The sequence below is a fragment of the Ranitomeya imitator genome, chromosome 1, assembly GCF_032444005.1.
Source record: "Ranitomeya imitator isolate aRanImi1 chromosome 1, aRanImi1.pri, whole genome shotgun sequence".
In the NCBI taxonomy this organism is placed as follows: Eukaryota; Metazoa; Chordata; class Amphibia; order Anura; family Dendrobatidae; genus Ranitomeya; species Ranitomeya imitator.
The window spans coordinates 447,475,888-447,496,182 of record NC_091282.1 but is presented as its reverse complement, the minus strand read 5'-3'; the positions used below and the strand labels follow the sequence as shown (position 1 = coordinate 447,496,182).

The following is a 20,295-nucleotide window of genomic DNA, read 5'->3' as shown; positions in this document are numbered from 1 at the left end:
TTTGTTACCATTTTTCCCTCCATGAATTTCAACCCATATGGACTCGACATCCTCATTCCCTTCGCTAATATCCTCCCTTAAAGTGGACTTTAGACAAGACTTTACATAGAGACAAACCCCTCCTCCTCTCCGATTTTTACGATCCTTTCTAAACAGACTGTAACCCTGTAAGTTAACTGCCCAGTCATAGCTTTCATCTAACCATGTCTCGGTTATTCCCACTATGTCAAAGTTACCTGTAGATATTTCTGCTTCTAGTTCTTCCATCTTGTTTGTCAGGCTTCTGGCGTTTGCGAGCATGCAGTTTAGAGGATTTTGTTTTGTTCCAATCTCCTCACTGTGGATTGTTTTAGAAATGTTCTTACCTCCCTTCTGAGTATGTTTTCCTGGGTCGTCTTTGTTCGAGTCTAATGTTTTTCTTCCCGTCCCCTCTTCTTCTAGTTTAACGCCCTCCTGATGAGTGTAGCGAGTCTTCTGGCGAATGTGTGTTTCCCAGGTTTGTTGAGGTGTAGTCCGTCTCTGGCGAGGAGTCCATCATACCAGTAATTCACACCGTGGTCCAGGAATCCAAATCCTTGTTGTCTGCACCATCGTCTTAGCCAGTTGTTTGCATCAAGGATCCTGTTCCATCTCCTGGTGCCATGCCCGTCTACTGGAAGGATAGAAGAAAAAACTACCTGTGCATCCAGTTCCTTTACTTTCTTCCCCAACTCTTCAAAGTCCTTGCAGATTGTCGGTAGGTCCTTCCTTGCCGTGTCATTGGTGCCAACATGTATCAGAAGAAATGGGTGGACATCCTTGGAGCTGAAGAGCTTTGGTATCCTATCGGTCACATCCTTGATCATCGCACCTGGAAGGCAGCATACTTCTCTTGCAGTTATGTCCGGTCTGCAGATGGCTGCTTCTGTGCCTCTCAGTAGTGAGTCTCCCACCACCACCACTCTTCGTTGCTTCTTGGCTGTACTTTTTGCTGTCACTTGTTGCTGTGTGCCCTTTTCTTTTTTGCTTGCTGGTATTGCTTCATTCTTAGGTGTGCCATCTTCATCCTCTACAAAGATTTGATATCGGTTCTTCAGTTGTGTGGTTGGTGATTTCTCCATGGTCTTCTTGCTTCTTTTGGTCACATGCTTCCACTCATCTGCTTTTGGAGGTTCTCTGACACTTTTTGCACCTTCTGTGACCAGTAGAGATGCTTCTGTTCTGTCTAGAAAGTCTTCATTCTCTTTGATGAGTTTCAAAGTTGCTATTCTTTCTTCCAGACCCAGCACCTTTTCTTCTAAAAGGGCCACTAGTCTACACTTCTGACAGGTGAAATTGGATTCTTCTTCTGGTCGATCTGTGAACATGTAGCACATGCTGCAGCTCACCATGTAGGTTGTCACATCTGCCATGTTGCTCCTAGATCCTGCTGACTTGCTGTGTGTTTTCCTTCTTGTGTAATCTACTCAGCCAAGCTCTCTTGCAATAATGTCCTACAGGCTTACGGCGCGTGGTTTGGTGATGCTTTCGAAGCAGCTGGTCCCGGCTGTACCCAACGATCTTCTAGCTTAGGGAGACTTCGCTTCTCCCAGAAGGCACCTGGAATATGCAAATTAGCCTCCTGAAGCTTGAATCCCTGGTTTGGTGATGCTTTCGAAGCAGCTGGTCCCGGCTGTACCCAACGATCTTCTAGCTTAGGGAGACTTCGCTTCTCCCAGAAGGCACCTGGAATATGCAAATTAGCCTCCTGAAGCTTGAATCCCTGGTTTGGTGATGCTTTCGAAGCAGCTGGTCCCGGCTGTACCCAACGATCTTCTAGCTTAGGGAGACTTCGCTTCTCCCAGAAGGCACCTGGAATATGCAAATTAGCCTCCTGAAGCTTGAATCCCTGGTTTGGTGATGCTTTCGAAGCAGCTGGTCCCGGCTGTACCCAACGATCTTCTAGCTTAGGGAGACTTCGCTTCTCCCAGAAGGCACCTGGAATATGCAAATTAGCCTCCTGAAGCTTGAATCCCTGGTTTGGTGATGCTTTCGAAGCAGCTGGTCCCGGCTGTACCCAACGATCTTCTAGCTTAGGGAGACTTCGCTTCTCCCAGAAGGCACCTGGAATATGCAAATTAGCCTCCTGAAGCTTGAATCCCTGGTTTCCATCAGGTTTCAATGACAAACTCGACATGGCTGTGTTTTTGTGATTTTTATATATATATATATATATATATATATATATATATATATATATATATATATATATATATTTGTTTTTAACAGTATTTTGTATTGCATTTATTTGCTTTTCACTTGTTTCATAATTAATGAGATGCTTTCCCCTAATGTTTTGTGGGTGGGACAAGGGCAAAAGAATTGAACCTTGGCTCATTACAAACACAACAAGCCCATTTCCAGTTGTCTTCAGCTCTTCTGTTCTGCCCTTCCCCCACACTGGTGGCCTGTGATATGTAAGCTTAAAGAACTGATAGAAGACTGCAGCAGCAAATGTTCTTGTAACGAAACAAACGTCGCCTCTGCTGTACTGTCTTCGTTCTGAGCTCACTGCAGAGTTATGCATGATTATGAGCTAAGTGTCCATTATTACTTGGTTCACAGTGATAACGTCCCTTTAAAAATAAGCTATGTACGGAGAATATCGTGCAGATTTGTGTCAATTAATAGAAAAATGTCAGTCTACTCATGTCCCTTTTTCCTCAGAAATTAAGTGACTGGTAAGATGGTGATGCCATCTTGTCTTAGGCTACTTTGACACTAGCGTCGTACGACGCACGTCACAATGTGTCGTTTTGGAGAAAAAACGCATCCTGCAAAGTTGTCTGCAGGATGCATTTTTTTCCCCCATAGACTAACATTAGCGACGCATTGTCACACGTCGTAACCGTCGTGCAACGGTTGCGTCGTGTTGTGGCGGACCGTCGGAACAAAAAAACCTTCCATGTAACATTTTTTTGTGCGTCGTGTCCACCATTTCCGACCGCGCATGCGGGGACGGAACTCCGCCCCCTCCTCCCCGCAACTCACAATGGGGCAGCGGATGCGTTGTAAAACTGCATCCGCTGCCCCCGTTGTGCTGCGTTGTCACAGGATGCGTCGGTACGTCGGCCTGACGCACTGCGACGGGCCGACGCTAGTGTGAAAGTATGCTTGGGCCTCTTTCACACTTCCGTCCTTGAGCTCCCGTCGAAATCTGTCGATTTTTGAAAAAACAGGATCCAGCAAATTTTTCTGCTGGGTCCTGTTTTTTCCCATAGACTTATATTAGCGATGGATGGCCATCCGTTTCATCCGTCGTGCACTGGATCCGTCAGAAAATCACTGTCCATCGGGCGTAGAAAACGTTCAGAAGAACGTTTTTTCTGCAAGTCGGAAAATCGCTCAGTGACAGGTCCTACGCTGCCCGTCGTTGGCTATAATGGAAGCCTATGGGCGCAGGATCCGTCACTGACAGTCAAAAGCAGGAATCCAGCGACGGGTTCAGTCTTTTGAAACTGAGCATGCGTGGAAGAATTTCCAGTCAGGAAAATTCTCTCTCTTGCTCTCTTTTTACTGCCTATGCTGCATCAATAGTAACAAGATATAATGTTAAAAAAAAAAATATTCTCACCTTCTAGCGTCCCGCGCAGCGTTACCGATGCTCCCGGCAGCTGGTGTTCCCTGTAATGCATTGCAAAATGACCCGATGACATCGCGGTCTCGCTACGTCATCAGAGGTCATTGCACAGAAGGCATTACTGGGAATTCCAGCTGCAGGGAGCATTGGTAACACTGCACGGGATGCCGGGAGGTAAGCATATTGCGATTTTTTTAATTAATTTTTTACCTAGGTTGTGTTGTGTATGCGTTTTCGCAGTGGAAAACCGCTGCGAAGACGCATACACAACAGGTGCACATAGTCTCGACGGGTCGGTCAGAAAAAACGGGCCCAGTGCACCCGTTTTTAACAATCTGCACAGGATCCGTCATTTCAACATTTTGACGGAACCTGTGCTGATTGTAAAAACGAAGTGTGAAAGAGGCCATATCTAGTCCGCCAACAGTATAACAGAGACATCATTCCTTCTCCCTGCTTGCTCTGTCACAGAATACACTGTGGGTTACATAGGTCAGGAAGTACAGTACTATCCTATTGCAACAGCATTAGTGGACAGTGTGAAACCTGGAATATTTTCACTTTTGCTTTAATAAGTAGTTAAAACATAAAAATAGCAGCAGAAATAAATTAAAAACATGTAGAATAATAGACTTAAGGGTGTCATTTTTTTGATAATACGTTATCTTTAAAGTCAGACCACCTTTAGTTTAGTAAATCAAAACAAAAGCCATTTTTCAGGTCCTCGCATTATGGTTTGCTTTATAACAATTCAATATCCCAAGTCTAACAACAACCAAAAACAAAACCTCACCTTAGTCGAAATTTCAATTTTTGCCTGCTCGTCTCATCCACAATAAAGGTATGATTGGGAGGATACCACATTCGGTCAGCCTCATTCATCAAAGCAAACAGGGTATAATACACAGGAGTCACCCCTGAAACCAAAGCAAAGGAGAATTTTTAAGTGTGACATTCGAAGAGTACAGATGTACAACTTCAATATGATAAGCCTTTTCAATAAATCTTTTAGCTATTCACATGATCTACTTTTTATTCTATGGCAGTACAGCAATTGCACATCACCTTGTGTTCGATTAGCACATATGATTCAAAATGCAACACGGTTCCATTGCAAACTGCAGCGTTGAAAGCGGATGCAACCAATAGACCTCACTCTTGTGGATTCTGCTCATATAACTCCCATAGACACTAAACGTATGGGCAGTCCACGCATTGATCTGCACTGAAGTTCTAAAACGTAAAGGGAGTGTAAGTATAATGCATGAGTATGTGGGCTGGGAAGCAGCTGTCAGACACAGCCAGACTCCCCAAAGAGAAAATAAGCAGAATTTATTACAATATTGACGCTTTCTTAATTTTTGTATATGCAGTGCTGAATCATCACTTGCGTATACAGATTCCGTGTATACAGATTAGGACGCACTAAGGGTGCTTTCTCCTCTGGACCCAGCAGTCATGTGATCACGCTGATGTGTGTGTGTGTGTGTGAATGAGTGTGTGTGTGTGTGTGTGTGTGTGTGTGTGTGTGTATATATATATATATATATATGTATATATATATATATATATATATATATATATATATATATATATATATATATATATATATATATATATATATATATATATATATATAAATAACTGTGTGGAATTATAGACTTAGCAAAAAAAGTGTGAAAGGACTAAAATTATGTCTTATATTCTAGGTTCTTCAAAGGAGCCACCTTTTGCTTTGATGACTGCTTTCCACACTCTTGACATTCTCTTGCCTTCACTCTGTGGTCCAGCTCACCCCAAACCATCTCGATTGGGTTCAGGTCTGGTGACTGGAGGCCTGGTCATCTGGTGTAGCACCCTATCACTCTTCTTCTTGGTCAAATAGCCCTTACACAGCCTGGAGGTGTGTTAGGGGTCATTGATCTGTTTGAAAAATAAATGATGGTCCAACTAAACGCAAACCGGATGGAATAGCATGCTGCTGTGGTAGCCATAATGGTTCAGTATGCCTTCAATTTTGAATAAATCCCCAACAGTGTCACCAGCAAAGCACCCCCACGCCATTACACCTCCTCCTCCATGCTTCACGGTGGGAACCAGGCATGTAGAGTCCATCCGTTCACCTTTTCTGCGTCGCACAAAGACACAGTGGTTGGAACCAAAGATCTGAAATTTTGACTCATCAGATCAAAGCACAGATTTCCACTCGTCTAATGTCCATCCCTTGTGTTCTTTAGACCAAACAAGTCTGTTCTGCTTGGCTGCCTGTCCTTAGCAACTATTTTACCATGAAGGCCTGCTGCATAAAGTCTCTTCTTAAGGCCGGGGTCACACTAGGGTATTGCATCCGATGCGAGAGCATCGGATGCAATATGCTAATGACACTCGGCTCCTGCTCGCAGCAGAGCAGGAGCCGAGTGCCATGAGTCTGTGCTCCGATTCTCTCGCACAGGGAGGTACGGAGCACAGCTGCGGAGGAGGCGGAGAAATGAATTTCTCCATCTCCTCCATTGCTGGGGTCCGCTTATAGCGCACATCACTCGGATGAAATCCGAGTGGTGTGCGCTGTCTCACTCGCACCCATAGGCTTATATGGGTGCGAGTGAGCTGAGTTTTCCTCGGTCCGAGACAATCGCAGCATGCTGCGATTGTCTCGGACCGAGGAAAACGGCCGACAAAAAGTCGGCTGGTGGGAGCGGCCCCATATGGTAACATTGGTCCGAGTGCAATGCGATTTTTTATCGCATTGCAATCAGCCGTATTACGGTCTAGTGTGACCCCGGCCCAACAGTTGTTGTAGAGATGTGTCTGCTGCTAGAACTCTGTGTGGCATTGACCTGGTCTCTAATGTGAGCAACTGTTAACCTGCAATTTCTGAGGCTGGTGACTCGGATAAACTTATCCTCAGAAGCAGAGGTGACTCTTGGTCTTCCTTTCCTAGGGCGGTCCTCATGTGAGACAGTTTCTTTGCAGCGCTTGATGGTTTTTCCAACTGCGCTTGGGGACACTTTCAAAGTTTTCCCAAATTTTTGGACTGACTGACCTTCATTTCTTAAAGTAATGATGGCCACTCGTTTTTCTTTACTTACCTGCTTTTCTCTTGCCATAATACAAATTTTAACAGTCTATTCAGTAGGACTATCAGCTGTGTATCCACCAGACATCTGCACAACACAACTGATGGTCCCAACCCCATTTATAAGGAAAGAAATGTCACTTATTAAACCTGACAGGGCACACCTGTGAAGTGAAAACCATTCTCGGTGACTACCTCTTGAAGCTCATCAAGAGAATGCCAAGAGTGTGCAAAGCAGTCATCAAAGCAAAAGGTGGCTACTTTGAAGAACCTAGAATATAAGACATAATTTCAGTTGTTTCACACTTTTTTGTTAAGTATATAATTCCACATGTGTTAATTCATAGTTTTGATGCCTTCAGTGTGAATGTACAATTTTCATAGTCATGAAAATACAGAAAAATCTTTAAATGAGGTTTGTCCAAACTTTTGCTCTGTACTGTATATACGAATCATTGTTTCTAGCTATGCTCCCATTGAAAAAAAACGTCTTTGATTTGCAAATTGCAATGCAATTTAAAAATGTTGTCTTAAGAAAAAAAAAGAAATACTTGTCGTTTTTTTTTTTTTGTTTTTTTTATACATTTTCCCTTATCAGCAAAAAAATATATATACTACTACTACATAAAAACAGACATAAATATTAAGCCCCATGTGTCGCAGAAAAAAAAGACAAACATCTTTATAGCTGTTAAAAGTGCATATACGATAAACCCAGAAAATGTACTGAACCAGTTACGTGCTACAAAGAATGACTCACTTTTCTAAACTCCTGTGCTAGGCTAAGCAGAGTCAGAATTTGTCCAGATCAACTTATGTTGTGCAACATTTCTTGGTGGAAATAAAAGCCAAATAATAGGTAAAAGAAAGTTGTAAGGCTATGTGCACACGATGCAGATTTGCTGCGGATCCACAGCGGATTTTTCCGCGCAGAAACGCTGCAGATCCACACTGTGATGTACAGTAGAATGTAAATCAATGGGATAAAAAAAAGCTGTGCAGATGGTGCGGAAAAATCAGTGTGGAATTGCTGCAGATTTCAAAGATGTGAATGTCACTTCTTTTGTGCGGATCTGCAGCGTTTCTGCACCCTTCCATGATAAAAATTCGCGGTGGCAAAAACCACAGAAAATCTACACAAAATTCGTAACAATTCCGCATAAAAACGGCGGCAAATCCGCAGCTACGGATTCTGCCAGGAGATGCAGATTTTGTGCAGAAAATTCTGCACCACTTTTCCTACGTGTGCATATAGCCTAAAACTTCTGTCTTAATATATCAAATAATACATTGTCCACCAGTGTGATGAATCTGAATCATCTAGCAAATATGGAACCACTTTGTGCGACTGCTAACAAAATTTATATGTACATAGGAAAGTAAAAAATAGCCTACAGAAAATCCAGAACAACACAATACATTAAAAACAGGGCTGATTTTAGACAAAGTGGGGCCCAGTGCAAAAGTTTAATATGGGGCCCCAAAATGCTCACATATTGCGCCATCACACAGAAACATTAAAGTTTTATTTACTTGTACTGAGCTCAGACCGCTAAAGGAGTGTGATCGACAATACTGAAGTTGTTCAATACTTCCCCTTCTCCCATGATGGCACCACCTGAGAGAGGGTATCCGCCCACCAGGACAGGAATCCTACTGAATAAAAAGGCGGTACTTCTCCTCCGCATCAGTTCGGTTTCCCGTCCTCGTGGGAACCTGCAGAATGAAGCGGTACACTTACCCGGGAGGTTGTTTGGGAACGCAGGATGACGTTGGCGGGTGAGGTAACGCCGACCCGGAGGTTGGTGCAGTGCCATGCAGGCAGAGACCTCTTGTGCAAATGTCTCCCAGACGACACGGGTCCCGAGTCTGCACACGCTGGGGATTGCAGGAGTGCCCTAGCGATGTGTGCCGGGACACGCTTCCGTGTCTGTGCGTTGCCATGGATGCTGGAGGAAGCCGGCGTGACCTGGAGTCAAGTGAGCCGTAAATCAAGGCCGTACGGGTCAGCGTACGTGCGGGGCACAGGAGATCCGGCGCTTCCCGGTGACGTAGCGTGTCAGGGATGTCAGCGGCCTTCCGAGGCTGCACATGCGCAGGGCTAGGGGAACCCCTGCACACACCGCGCCGGATTTGACAACGTCAGGAGAAGAGGGGGCGGGGCTACCCGATATTTAAAGGGAAGTGCCTAGGAAGATGGTGGCATTTCCTGCAGCATCCGGATCATGAATGAGCTACAGCAGCCACAGCAACATCGCCCGACGCCACCGCAGCAGCAGCCACCATCATCTTCTTCGCTGCAGTCGACACAGGAGCCTTTTCAGCGCCATCAGCAGCATCGGCAAGGGAACAATGGCAGTCATACAGGCAGCAGGACCAGCCTGAAGAGTAAGACAGGTCACAAGCCTACCGCCAGGGGGAGATGTTCTTCGGAACCAGCTCAGCCTCTGTCTCCGGTACCGTAGATTGATCAGCTGAATGGTGAGTGATCTACGTGAAAGTGCACTGTACTGAAACAGCCCCCTTTCTCTGTGTATTCCTTTACTAGGGAAGGCACCTGAAGCGTAGTTCCAAGCAGGTGCGCAAAGGGGATCTACCCAGCACTTATTATAAGAGACTGCCCTGGGTGTATACAGCAGAAGATCTCAGAGGAAACCCCCGGGTTTGCTATGGACCTAAAAACCATCAGTAGATCGGAGGTACAGGAGTCCTTAAAACACCTGATGGGGCAAAGAGAAGAGAGGAAGCCATAACCAATGTTGTCAGAGTCTGAAGGGTTGGTGGAGTTCAGGGGGGAGAGTTTGGACCCGGTGGAGTCATCCTCCTCGGATGAGGACACGGGGGGGGGGGCTGCTTCCTATCAGAGGATACTGACAGGCTGGTTAGGGCTATAAGGTCCTCTATGAGCATTTCTGATCTCAAGTCAACCAAGACAGTTCAGGACATTTTGTTTGGGGGCTTGAGTCAAAGGAAAAGGCGTTCTTTTCCGGTTAATGAAAACATCAAAATGCTCATTAATATGGAGTGGAAAAGGCTGGAAAGGAAAGGGCCGCTACCATCTTCTTTGAAAAGGAGATATCATTTTGATATGGAATAGGCAGGCATATGGCAAAAGACCCTAAAAATTGACATCATAGTTGCTAAATCAGTTAAAAATCTACGTTGCCCTTTGAAGAGCTAGGGACTCCAAGGGATCCTTTGGACAAGAAGGCCAAAATCGTCCTAAAGCAAGCCTGGGAGTCATCAGCAGGCTTGTTAAAACTGGCGATAGCAGCAACCTGCACAGCAATATCAATGATGGTATGGCTACAGCAGCTAGGCAACCATCTGAGGGACAATACCCCAAAAGAGAAGATCCTAGTGGATCTTCCGCTGCTGCAGGGAGCAGCTTCCTTTTTGGCAGACTCAGATAGGTTAACGGCAAGATCAGCAAACCTCTCTAATGATTTCCATAGAGCCCTCTGGCTCAAAAGCTGCCCGGGAGATGCTCAGTCCAAGACTAGGCTATGCTCTATCCCGTGTGAAGGCAAATATCTTTTTGGGCAAGCTCTGGACGATATTATCGATAAGGCAGCAGACAAGAAGAAGGATTTCCCTAGTGTGTCCCTTCCTCAGTTTAAAAGTTCCTTTCGTAGGAGAAAGTATAACAGGGGTAGACCATCCAAGGAACAGGGCAACTGGAGGGATAAGAAACGAAAGAGCAAGGGTTTCATGTTTGGGGGTTCCTCATCAAGGAGCTGAAAATCCTCCAAGTGATGGGCGGTCCCAGGTAGGAGGAAGGCTGTCCCACTTCCAAAGTGCCTGGGAGAAAATCTCGGCCAATGCTTAGGTGCTTAGTATAATAAAATCAGGCCTGAGACTAGAGTTCACATCCATCCCCAGGCACAGCTTCAAGATCTGGCCCCCCAGATCCTAGAAGGAACAACAAGCCCTGGAAGCAGAAGTGTTGCTCCTACTTCAAAAGAGGGTGCTGGTGGACGTGCCCGTTCAGCAGCAGGGGAGGGGATTGTGTTCTCCCCTGTTTCTGATAAGGATATATAAAAAAAATATTGGAGAGAGTGCAGATTCTAAAGTGCAGCAGTTAGATTTGAATGCATGTTAAACAAGTGCTATATGTACTCACCTTTTTTGATGTCTTTATAAACTTGTTTATAGTTCCACTGGGTGGATAAGTTGTTGCTCCCCATTCACGATTTGCAGCACAATCCTGGGCACTTGTGAAAACACTCAAGGTGTTTAAATAGGAAGCCATATACGTAGTTATTCTCCAGGTGGTGCGAGCTCCCGGAACATAGTGGGTGAGATATAATGATATATTCCAAAACCAAGTTTTATTAGTACAGCATACAACGCGTTTCAACCCTTATGAGTCTTCTTCAAGTATTATATATAAGCTATTACTGTTTTTACATATAAAGGAAGTCAGTGCATATCATTTTTGGGCAGGTGCCTCACCAGGGTTTAGCCCTTTCTAGACACACCCATATCACTCCAACTTTATCCAGAGCGCTACACGAATAAACACAAACATTAACCCCTTAGTGACAGAGCCAATTTGGTACTTAATGACTGAGTCAATTTTTACAATTCTGACCACTGTCACTTTATGAGGTTATAACTCTGGAACGCTTCAGCGGATCCCGCTGATTCTGAGATTGTTTTTTCGTGACATATTGTACTTCATGTTAGTGGTAATATTTTTTCGATATTACTTGCGATTATTTATGAAAAAAACAGAAATATGGCGAAAATTTTCAAAATTTTGCAATTTTCAAACTTTGTATTTTTATGCCCTTAAATCAGAAAGATATGTTACAAAAAATAGTTAATAAATAACATTTCCCACATGTCTACTTTACATCAGCACAATTTTGGAAACAAAATTTTTTTTTTGTTAGGGAGTTATAAGGGTTAAGGCCACATTCACACGTTCCTTTTTATCCTGCGGGTTCTCCCGCAGCGGATTTGATAAATCTGCAGGGCAAACCCGATGCGGTTATCCCTGCAGATTTATCGCGGTTTGTCCTGCGAGTTCCGCTGCGGGTTCCGCTGCGGGATTTACCCCTACTATTGATGCTGCATATGCAGCAATATGCAGCATCAATAGTAGTGTTAAAAATAATAAAATCATGATGATATACTCACCCTCTGACGTCCCGATCTCCTCAGTGCTGCAGACGGCGGTCCGGTTCCAAAGATGCTGTGCAACCAGGACCTTCGTGACGTCATGGTCATGTGACCGCAACGTCACCGAAGGTCCTGGTCGCATAGCAAACCTGAGACCGAACGGCCGCGTGCAGCGCTGAGACTTCAGAGGTGAGTATATTTTTTATTTTAATTCTTTTTTTTTAACACAAATATGGTTCCCGGGGCCTGGAGGAGAGCCTCCTCTCCTCCACCCCGAGTATAACCCGCACATTATCCGCATTACTTCCCGCATGGTGGGCACAGCCCCATGCGGGAAGTAAGCGGATCAATGCATTTCTATGGGTGCAGAATCGCTACGATTCTGCACAAAGAAGTGACATGGTCCTTCTTTTTATCCGCAGCAATTGTTTTTTCCGGGTTTTTCCGCATCATGTGCACTGCGGTTTTTGTTTTCCATAGGGTAACATTGTACTGTACCCTCCATGGAAAACAGCTGCGGACCCGCAGCGGCAAAATCGCCGCGGTTCCGCAGTAAAAACCGCATAGTGTGAACATGGCCTAAAAGTTGACCAGCAATTTCTCATTTTTACAGCACCTTTTTTTTTAGGGACCACATCACATTTGAAGTCATTTTGAGGGGTCTATATGATAGAAAATACCCAAGTGTGACACCATTCTAAAAACTACACCCCTCAAGGTTCTCAAAACCACATTCAAGAAGTTTATTAACCCTTTACGTGCTTCACAGGAACTGAAACAATGTGGAAGGAAAAAATGAACATTTAACTTTTTTTTGCAAACATTTTAATTCAGAACCATTTTTTTTATTTTCACAAGTGTAAAAACAGAAATGTAACCATGAATTTTGTTATGCAATTTCTCCTGAATACGCCGATACCACATAGGTGGGGGTAAACCACTGTTTGGGCGCACCGCAGAACTTGGAATTGAAGGAGTGCCGTTTTACTTTTTGAATGTAGAATTGGCTGGAATTGAGATTGGACGCAACGTCGCGTTTGGAGAGTCCCTGATGAGCCTAAACAGTGGAAACCCCCCACAAGTGACACCATTTTGGAAACTAGACCCCTTAAGGAACTTATCTAGATGTGTGGTGAGCACTTTGAACCCCCATGTGCTTCACAGAAGTTTATAACGTAGAGCCCTGAAAATAAAAATAAAAAAATCGCATTTTTTCTACAAAAATGATCTTTTTGCCCACAAATTTTTATTTTCACATGGGTAAAAGGAGAAATTAGACCACTAAAGTTGTAGTGCAATTTCTCCTGAGTACGTCGATACCCAATATGTGAGGTAAACCACTGTTTGGGCGCACCGCAGAGCTTGGAAGAGAAGGAGTGCCGTTTTACTTTTTCAATGTAGAATTGTCTGGAATTGAGATTGGACGCCATGTCGCCTTTGGAGAGCCCCTGATGCGCCTAAACAGTGGAAACCCCCCACAAGTGACCCCATTTTGGAAACTAGACCCCCCAAGGAACGTATCTAGATGTGTGGTGAGAACTTTGAATGCCCAAGTGCTTCACAGAAATTTAGAATGCAGAGTCGTGAAAATAAAAAATATTTTTTTTCCACAAAAAAGATTTTTGTAGCCCCCAAGTTTTTATTTTCACAAGGGTAACAGGAGAAATTGGACCCCAAGAGCTGTTGTCCAATTTATCCCGAGTATGCTGATGCCCCATATGTGGGGGTAAACCACTGTTTGGGCGCACGGCAGAGCTCGGAAGGGAAGGAGCACCGTTTTGGAATGCAGAACCCTAATCAAAACCCTAAATCCAACACACCCCTAATCCTAATCTCAACCCTACCCTCAAACCTAACCCTAATCCCAATACACCCCTAATCACAACCCTAACCTTAATCCTAATCCCAAACCTAACCCTAATCCCAAGCGTAACCCTAATGCCAACCCTAACCCTAATACCAACTCTAATCCAAACCCTAACTCTAATCCCAAATCTAACCCGAACTTTAGCCCCAACCCTAACCCTAAGGCTACTTTCACATTTGCATCGTTTGGCATCCGTCGCAATCCGTCGTTTTGGACTGAAAACGGATCCTCCAAATGTGCCCGCAGGATGCGTTTTTTTGCCCATAGACTTGTATTGCCGACGGATCGTGACGGATGGCCACACGTCACGTCCGTCGTGCACTGGATCAGTTGTGTTTTGGCGGACCGTCGGCACAAAAAACGTTCAATGTAACGGTTTTTTGTACGTCGCGTCCGCCATTTCTGACCGCACATGCGTGGCCGTAACTCCGCCCCCTCCTCCCCAGGACATAGATTGGGCAGCGGATGCGTTGAAAAACTACATCCGCTGCCCATGTTGTGCACAATTTTCACAAAGTGCGTCGGTATGTCGGGCCGACGCATTGCGAAGGCCCCGTACCGACGTAAGTGTGAAAGAACCCTAACCCTGAATTTAGCCCCAACCCTAACCCTAAATTTGGCCCTAACCCTAGCCCTAACCCTATCCCTAACCCCAGCCCTAACCCTAACCCTAGCCCTAATTTTAGCCCCAACTGCTCTTCTCCTGCCGGCCGGCAGATGGCGACAGATGGCGGGCGCACTGCGCATGCCCCCGCCATTTTCTTTTGCCGGCGGCCAGGAGGAGCAGCAGGAGGACCCAGGGACACAGGTGAGTATGATAGGGTCCCCGAATCCCCCTATTTCTCTGTCCTCTGATGTGCGATCACATCAGAGGACAGAGAATTACACTTTGATTTTTTTTTTTTTTGCGGTCGCCGGTAAACAGTTAATTACCGGCGATCGCAAAACAGGGGTCGGTAAAACCGACCCGATCATGTTCTTTGGGGTCTCGGCTACCCCCGGCAGCCGAGACCCCAAAGATTCTCCCAGGGCTGGCCGGCGGGCGCGCGCACCGCGCATGCGCCCGCCATTTTGAAGATGGCGGCGCCCACCGGGAGACACGAGGAGCACCGGGGGAGATAGGTGAGTATCGGGGGGCTATCTGGGACCCCCTTTCTCTGTCCTCTGATGTGCGATCACATCGGAGGACAGAGAAATTAAAAAGAAATAGCGTTTTGTTTTTTTTTGCGATCGCCGGTTAACGGTTAATTACCGGCGATCGCAAGTGCGGGGTCGGTACAAAACCCCCCGAATCATATTCTCTGGGGTCTCGGCTACCCCTGGCAGCCGAGACCCCAGAGAAAATCCGACTCTGGGGGGCGCTATTTACTTTTTCCACAGCGCCGTTAATTAACGGCGCTGTGGTTTAAGTACCCTTAGCGGCCGCCATTAAAAGGCGTATCGGCGGTCGCTAAGGGGTTAAAAAAACGAATCCAAAAAAATCCAATCCAAATTTTTTTTTTTTTTTAATTGGATTTTATTTGGATTAGTTTTTAATATTTATGTGTTTATGCGTGTAAAGCTCTGGATAAAGTTGGAGTGATATGGGTGTGTCTAGAAAGGGTTAAACCTTGGTATGGCACCCACCCAAAAATAATATGAAACAATATGCACTGACTTTATATATAAAATTCATAAAGCTGTAATAGCTTATATATATATAATAAAAGACTCATAAGAGTTGAAACGCGTTGTATGCTGTACTAATAAAACTTGATTTTGGAATATATCATCGTATCTCACCCACTGTGTTTCGGGAGCGCACACCACCTGGAGAATAACTACATATGCTGTTTCTGATAAGGAAGCTTAACCAGTCGTTCAGGACTTATCAATTTGAAAGCCCTCAACAGGTTCCTAGTCTACAGACCATTCAAAATGGAGTCGATAAAGACAGCAGAGAAGATCTTATTCCCGGGCTGTTATATGAATGTCTTGGATTTAACCCCTTTACCCCCAAGGGTGGTTTGCACGTTAGTGACCAGGCCAATTTTTACAATTCTGACCACTGTCCCTTTATGAGGTTATAACTCTGGAACGCTTCAACGGATCCCGGTGATTATGAGATTGTTTTTTCGTGACATATTGTGCTTCATCATAGTGGTAAAATTTCTTTGATATTACCTGCATTTATTTGTGAAAAAAAATGGAAATTTAGCGAAAATTTTGAAAAGTTCGCAATTTTTATGCAATTAAATCACAGAGATATGTCACACAAAATACTTAATAAGTAACATTTCCCACATGTCTACTTTACATCAGAACAATTTTGGAACCAAAAAATTTTTTGTTAGGGAGTTATAAGGGTTAAAAGTTGACCAGCAATTTCTCATTCTTACAACACCATTTTTTTTTTAGGGACCACATCTCATTTGAAGTCATTTTGAGGGATCTATATGATAGAAAATACCCAAGTGTGACACCATTCTAAAACCTGCACCCCTCAAGGTGCTCAAAACCACATTCAAGAAGTTTATTAACCCTTCGGGTGTTTCACAGGAATTTTTGGAATGTTTAAATAAAAATGAACATTTAACTTTTTTCACAAAAAATTTAATTCAGCTCCAATTTGTTTTATTTTCCCAAGGGTAAGAGGAGAAAATGGACCCCAAAAGTTGTTATACAATTTGTTCCGAGTACTCCGATACCCCAATATGTGGGGGTAATCCACTGTTTGGGCGCATAACTGAGCTCGGAAAGGAAGGAGCGCCATTTGACTTTTCAATGCAAAATTGACTGGAATTGAGATAGGACGCCATGTTGCGTTTGGAGAGCCACTTGAAGTGCCTAAACATTGAAACACCCCACAAGTGACACCATTTTGGAAAGTAGACCCCCTAAGGAACTCATCTAGATGTGATGTGAGAGCTTTGAACCCCCAAGTGTTGCACTGCAGTTTATAATGCAGAGCCGTGAAAATAAAAAATCCTATTTTTTTTTTCCCCACAAAAAATATTTTTTAGCCCCAGTTTTGTATTTTTTCAAAAGGTAACAGTTTCAATTGGACCCTAAAAGTTGTTGTCCAATGTGTCCCGAGTACGCTGATATATGTGGGGGGGGAACCACCGTTTGAGCGCATGGCAGAGCTCGGAATGGAAGGAGCACGGTTTTACTTTTTCAACGCAAAATTGGCTGGAATTGAGATCGGACGTCATGTCGCGTTTGGAGAGCCCCTGATGTGCCTAAACAGTGGAAACCCTCCAATTTTAACTGAAACCCTAATCCAAACACATCCCTAACCCTAATCCCAACGGTAACCCTAACCACACCCCTAACCTTGACACACCCCTAACCCTAATCCCAACCATAAATGTAATCCAAACCCTAACTAACTTTAGCCCCAACCCTAACCTTAGCCCCAACCCTAACCCTAATCCTAACTCTAGCCCTAATCCTAACCCTAATGGGAAAATGAAAATAAATACATTTTTTTAATTTTTTCTTAAAAAACTAAGGGGGTGATGAAGGGGGTTTGATTTACTTTTATAGCGGGTTTTTTAGCAGATTTTTATGATTGGCAGCCGTCACACACTGAAAGACGCTTTTTATTGCAAAAAATATTTTTTGCGTTACCACATTTTGAGAGCTATAATTTTTCCATATTTTTATCCACAGAGTCATGTGAGGTCTTGTTTTTTGCGGGACGAGTTGACGTTTTTATTGGTAACATTTTCGGGCATGTGACGTGTGAGGCAGAATGACCAAAAACCAGCTATTCCTGAATTTCTTTTGGGGGAGGCGTTTATACCGTTCCATGTTTGGCAAAATGGATAAAGCAGTTTTATTCTTCGCGTCAGTACGATTACAGCGATACCTCATTTATATCATTTTTTTATGTTTTGGCGCTTTTATACGATAAAAACTATTTTATAGAAAAAATAATTATTTTTGCATTGCTTTATTCTGAGGAGTATATCTTTCCCCTTCTTGTGTAGGGCCGATATTTGCAGCTGATGTTCCTCCATAACCTGGAGAATTTCCCGAGCTAGCCGCATTAGGGGCCGGGATCTTGTGCGCTCCTGGTGATTGCTATAAGCTACAGAAGTTCAATTGTCAGACATTATTCAAATGTGACTCCCTTCCAAATGGAGAAGAAACTCTGACTGCAGTTCTTTATTGCTAGCAGTTCCCTGTAGTTTGAGGAACCGCCTGCTTCTGCCTCTGACCAGATTCCTTGAATTATATGGTCTCTGAGATGCTCACCTCATCCTTCCGCGCTTGTCAGTCACTATCACAGACGATATTTGGAGGGACCACGGAACGCCCTGCGATAGAGTCCCTGGATCCAGCCACCAGGCCATGGAGTCTACTGCTTCCTGGGAGAGCATAATCTTCCCCTCTAGACGTCCTGCAAGCTTCCTTTCCCCCTCTAGGACATCCTGCTGAAAGGCCGTGGAATGACACTGGGCCCACTACACTGCTGGAATGCATGATGTCATTGATCCTAGAAGGGACATGTGTCACAATCCATTTTTGGATTTGTGGCAGCTCTGGTTCCACTTTGTTTAAAGGTAGCTTTTTTCCTTTCAGTCCATTTGGGGTAATGTGAATCTCCCCCTGCTAGCAATCTGGTGTAACTGCAGTGTTGCTGGGTAGCTGATGTGGTGGTGACCACTCCCACCAACATTTAAATGGTCACCTGATGCATCAGCTGACTGTTGGTGATAGAGTTTACCTTTGGAGACCAGCCTTGCAGGAATAGCTCTCTAGTGTCAGCCACTTCTGGTGTTTGGGGTCCTGTTGCTGTGCTATCTGCGGTGTGGAGCTTGGCAGCGGTGTCTGGAAGCTCAGTGCTGTATTTTCACCATATCCCTTTGGTGTTTGTCATTGTCCCTTGTGTGGTATTATCTGCACTGGTGAGGCTAGTGCTCCTTGCTGGCCAGTGCACTAGCCAGTGCAATATTAGGTGACAGCGAGGGACTTGGGTTCGTGATGGTGGCGGGTGGAAGGACCCACTTAGGGCATTGGGGGAGTTAAGAGATAGGCTCAGGTGGTGTCCAACCCCCATTTCCCTATCTGTATGGGCCTTCCCGTCCCCAATACCATCCGTGTGTGTGTTGCACCGTCCAATGACTGACCACCCGTTGGGTTGCAATATGTATCGTGACAACATGGTTTTTCTCACAGACATGATTAAGTCTTGATTGGGTCATGATTGTCCAAACTGCTGACGCTTTACCTATAATCCTGTCTTTCGTTCCCTCTGGTAGGAGACAGACCTTCTTCTCCGAGTCCAAAATAAGCCCCAAGAAGGATTGAACCTTCATGGGCTGCAGCCTCGACTTTTTGACATTTATCTCCCAACCGAGTTTGGACATAGTGTCTCGGATGTGATTTAGTTGACAACTGCATTCGTGTTCTGTTCTGCTAATCACTAAAAAATTGTCCAGATATGGCACTACTAACATGTTCTTTTCCCGTAAATGTGCCGTCACTTCCAGAACAATCTTGGTGAAGATTCTCGGGGCCATGGACAGACCAGAGGACAGCGCCCTGCACTGGAAATGTCTGAGTTTTGTTTTGTTTACACATATCGCTACCATTAGGAATTGCTGGTCTTCCTGATGAATGGGAACATGGTAATATGCGTTCTTTAACCCCTCTCTGACCTTAGACATACTATCCCGTCGAGGTGACCAGGGCCTATCTGACCCTCGACGGGATAGTACGTCATAGCGATCGGCCGCGCTCACGGGGGTAGCGTGGCCGATCGCGGCCGGGTGTCAGCTGACTATCACAGCTGACATCCAGCACTATGTGCCAGGAGCGGTCATGGACCGCCCCCGGCACATGAACCCCCGGCATACTGCGATCAAACATGATCGCAGTGTTCCGGCGCTATAGGGAAGCATCGCGCAGGGAGGGGGCTCCCTGCATGCTTCCCTGAGACCCCAGAGCAAAATTTCCTAAAAATAAAAATATATATATTGTTCCTATAAATACATTTCTTTAAATAAAAAAAACAATAAAAGTACACATATTTAGTATCGCCGCGTCCGTAACGACCCGACCTGACCTATAAAACTGTCCCACTAGTTAACCCCTTCAGTGAACGCCATAAAAAAAAAAAAGAGGCAAAAAACAACGCTTTATTATCATACCACCAAACAAAAAGTGGAATAACACACGATCAAAAAGACGGATATAAATAACCATGGTACCGCTGAAAACGTCATCTTGTCCCGCAAAAAACGAGCTGCCATACAGCATCATCAGCAAAAAATTAAAGTTATAGTCAGCTGGATAACCTTAAAATAGGGGGAATGGGAACTGGATCAATCTATGTTTCAGCAGATTGTGGGTCTTCGGGGGCAGCCACAGATAGATTTATTTGCCAACAGAAACAACAGGAAGACAAAGATCTTCTGTTCCCTGAACCCAAGTGAAAGACGGTACGCAGTAGATGCACTGCAGATCCCTTGGGATTTCCAACTGGCTAAAGGTACCGTCACACTCAGCGACGCTGCAGCGATATAGACAACAAGCCGATCGCTGCAGCGTCGCTGTTTAGGTCGCTATAGAGACGTCAAACACGGCAACACCAGAACCATGCAGGAGCGATCCAGTGACGTACTTATCGTTCTCGCT

At 44.7% G+C, this 20,295-nt stretch overlaps 1 protein-coding gene across 2 annotated transcripts in view; it reads right to left on the bottom strand.

Moving 5' to 3' along the window:
* Nucleotides 1-20,295, bottom strand: part of JAK2 (Janus kinase 2) — a 376,796-nt gene that overhangs the window by 217,900 nt on the left and 138,601 nt on the right. The window contains exons 1-2 of one of the 2 annotated variants that reach the window (XM_069764285.1): nt 10,798-10,877; nt 4,392-4,515 (exon numbers count right to left, since the gene is read on the bottom strand). In XM_069764285.1, the coding sequence (XP_069620386.1) occupies nt 4,392-4,515; nt 10,798-10,861 (188 nt within the window). In that variant the 5' untranslated portion in view covers nt 10,862-10,877. Of the gene's footprint in view, nt 1-4,391; nt 4,516-10,797; nt 10,878-20,295 lie in introns of those variants that run through there. The other variant, XM_069764276.1, reaches the window with a different exon arrangement.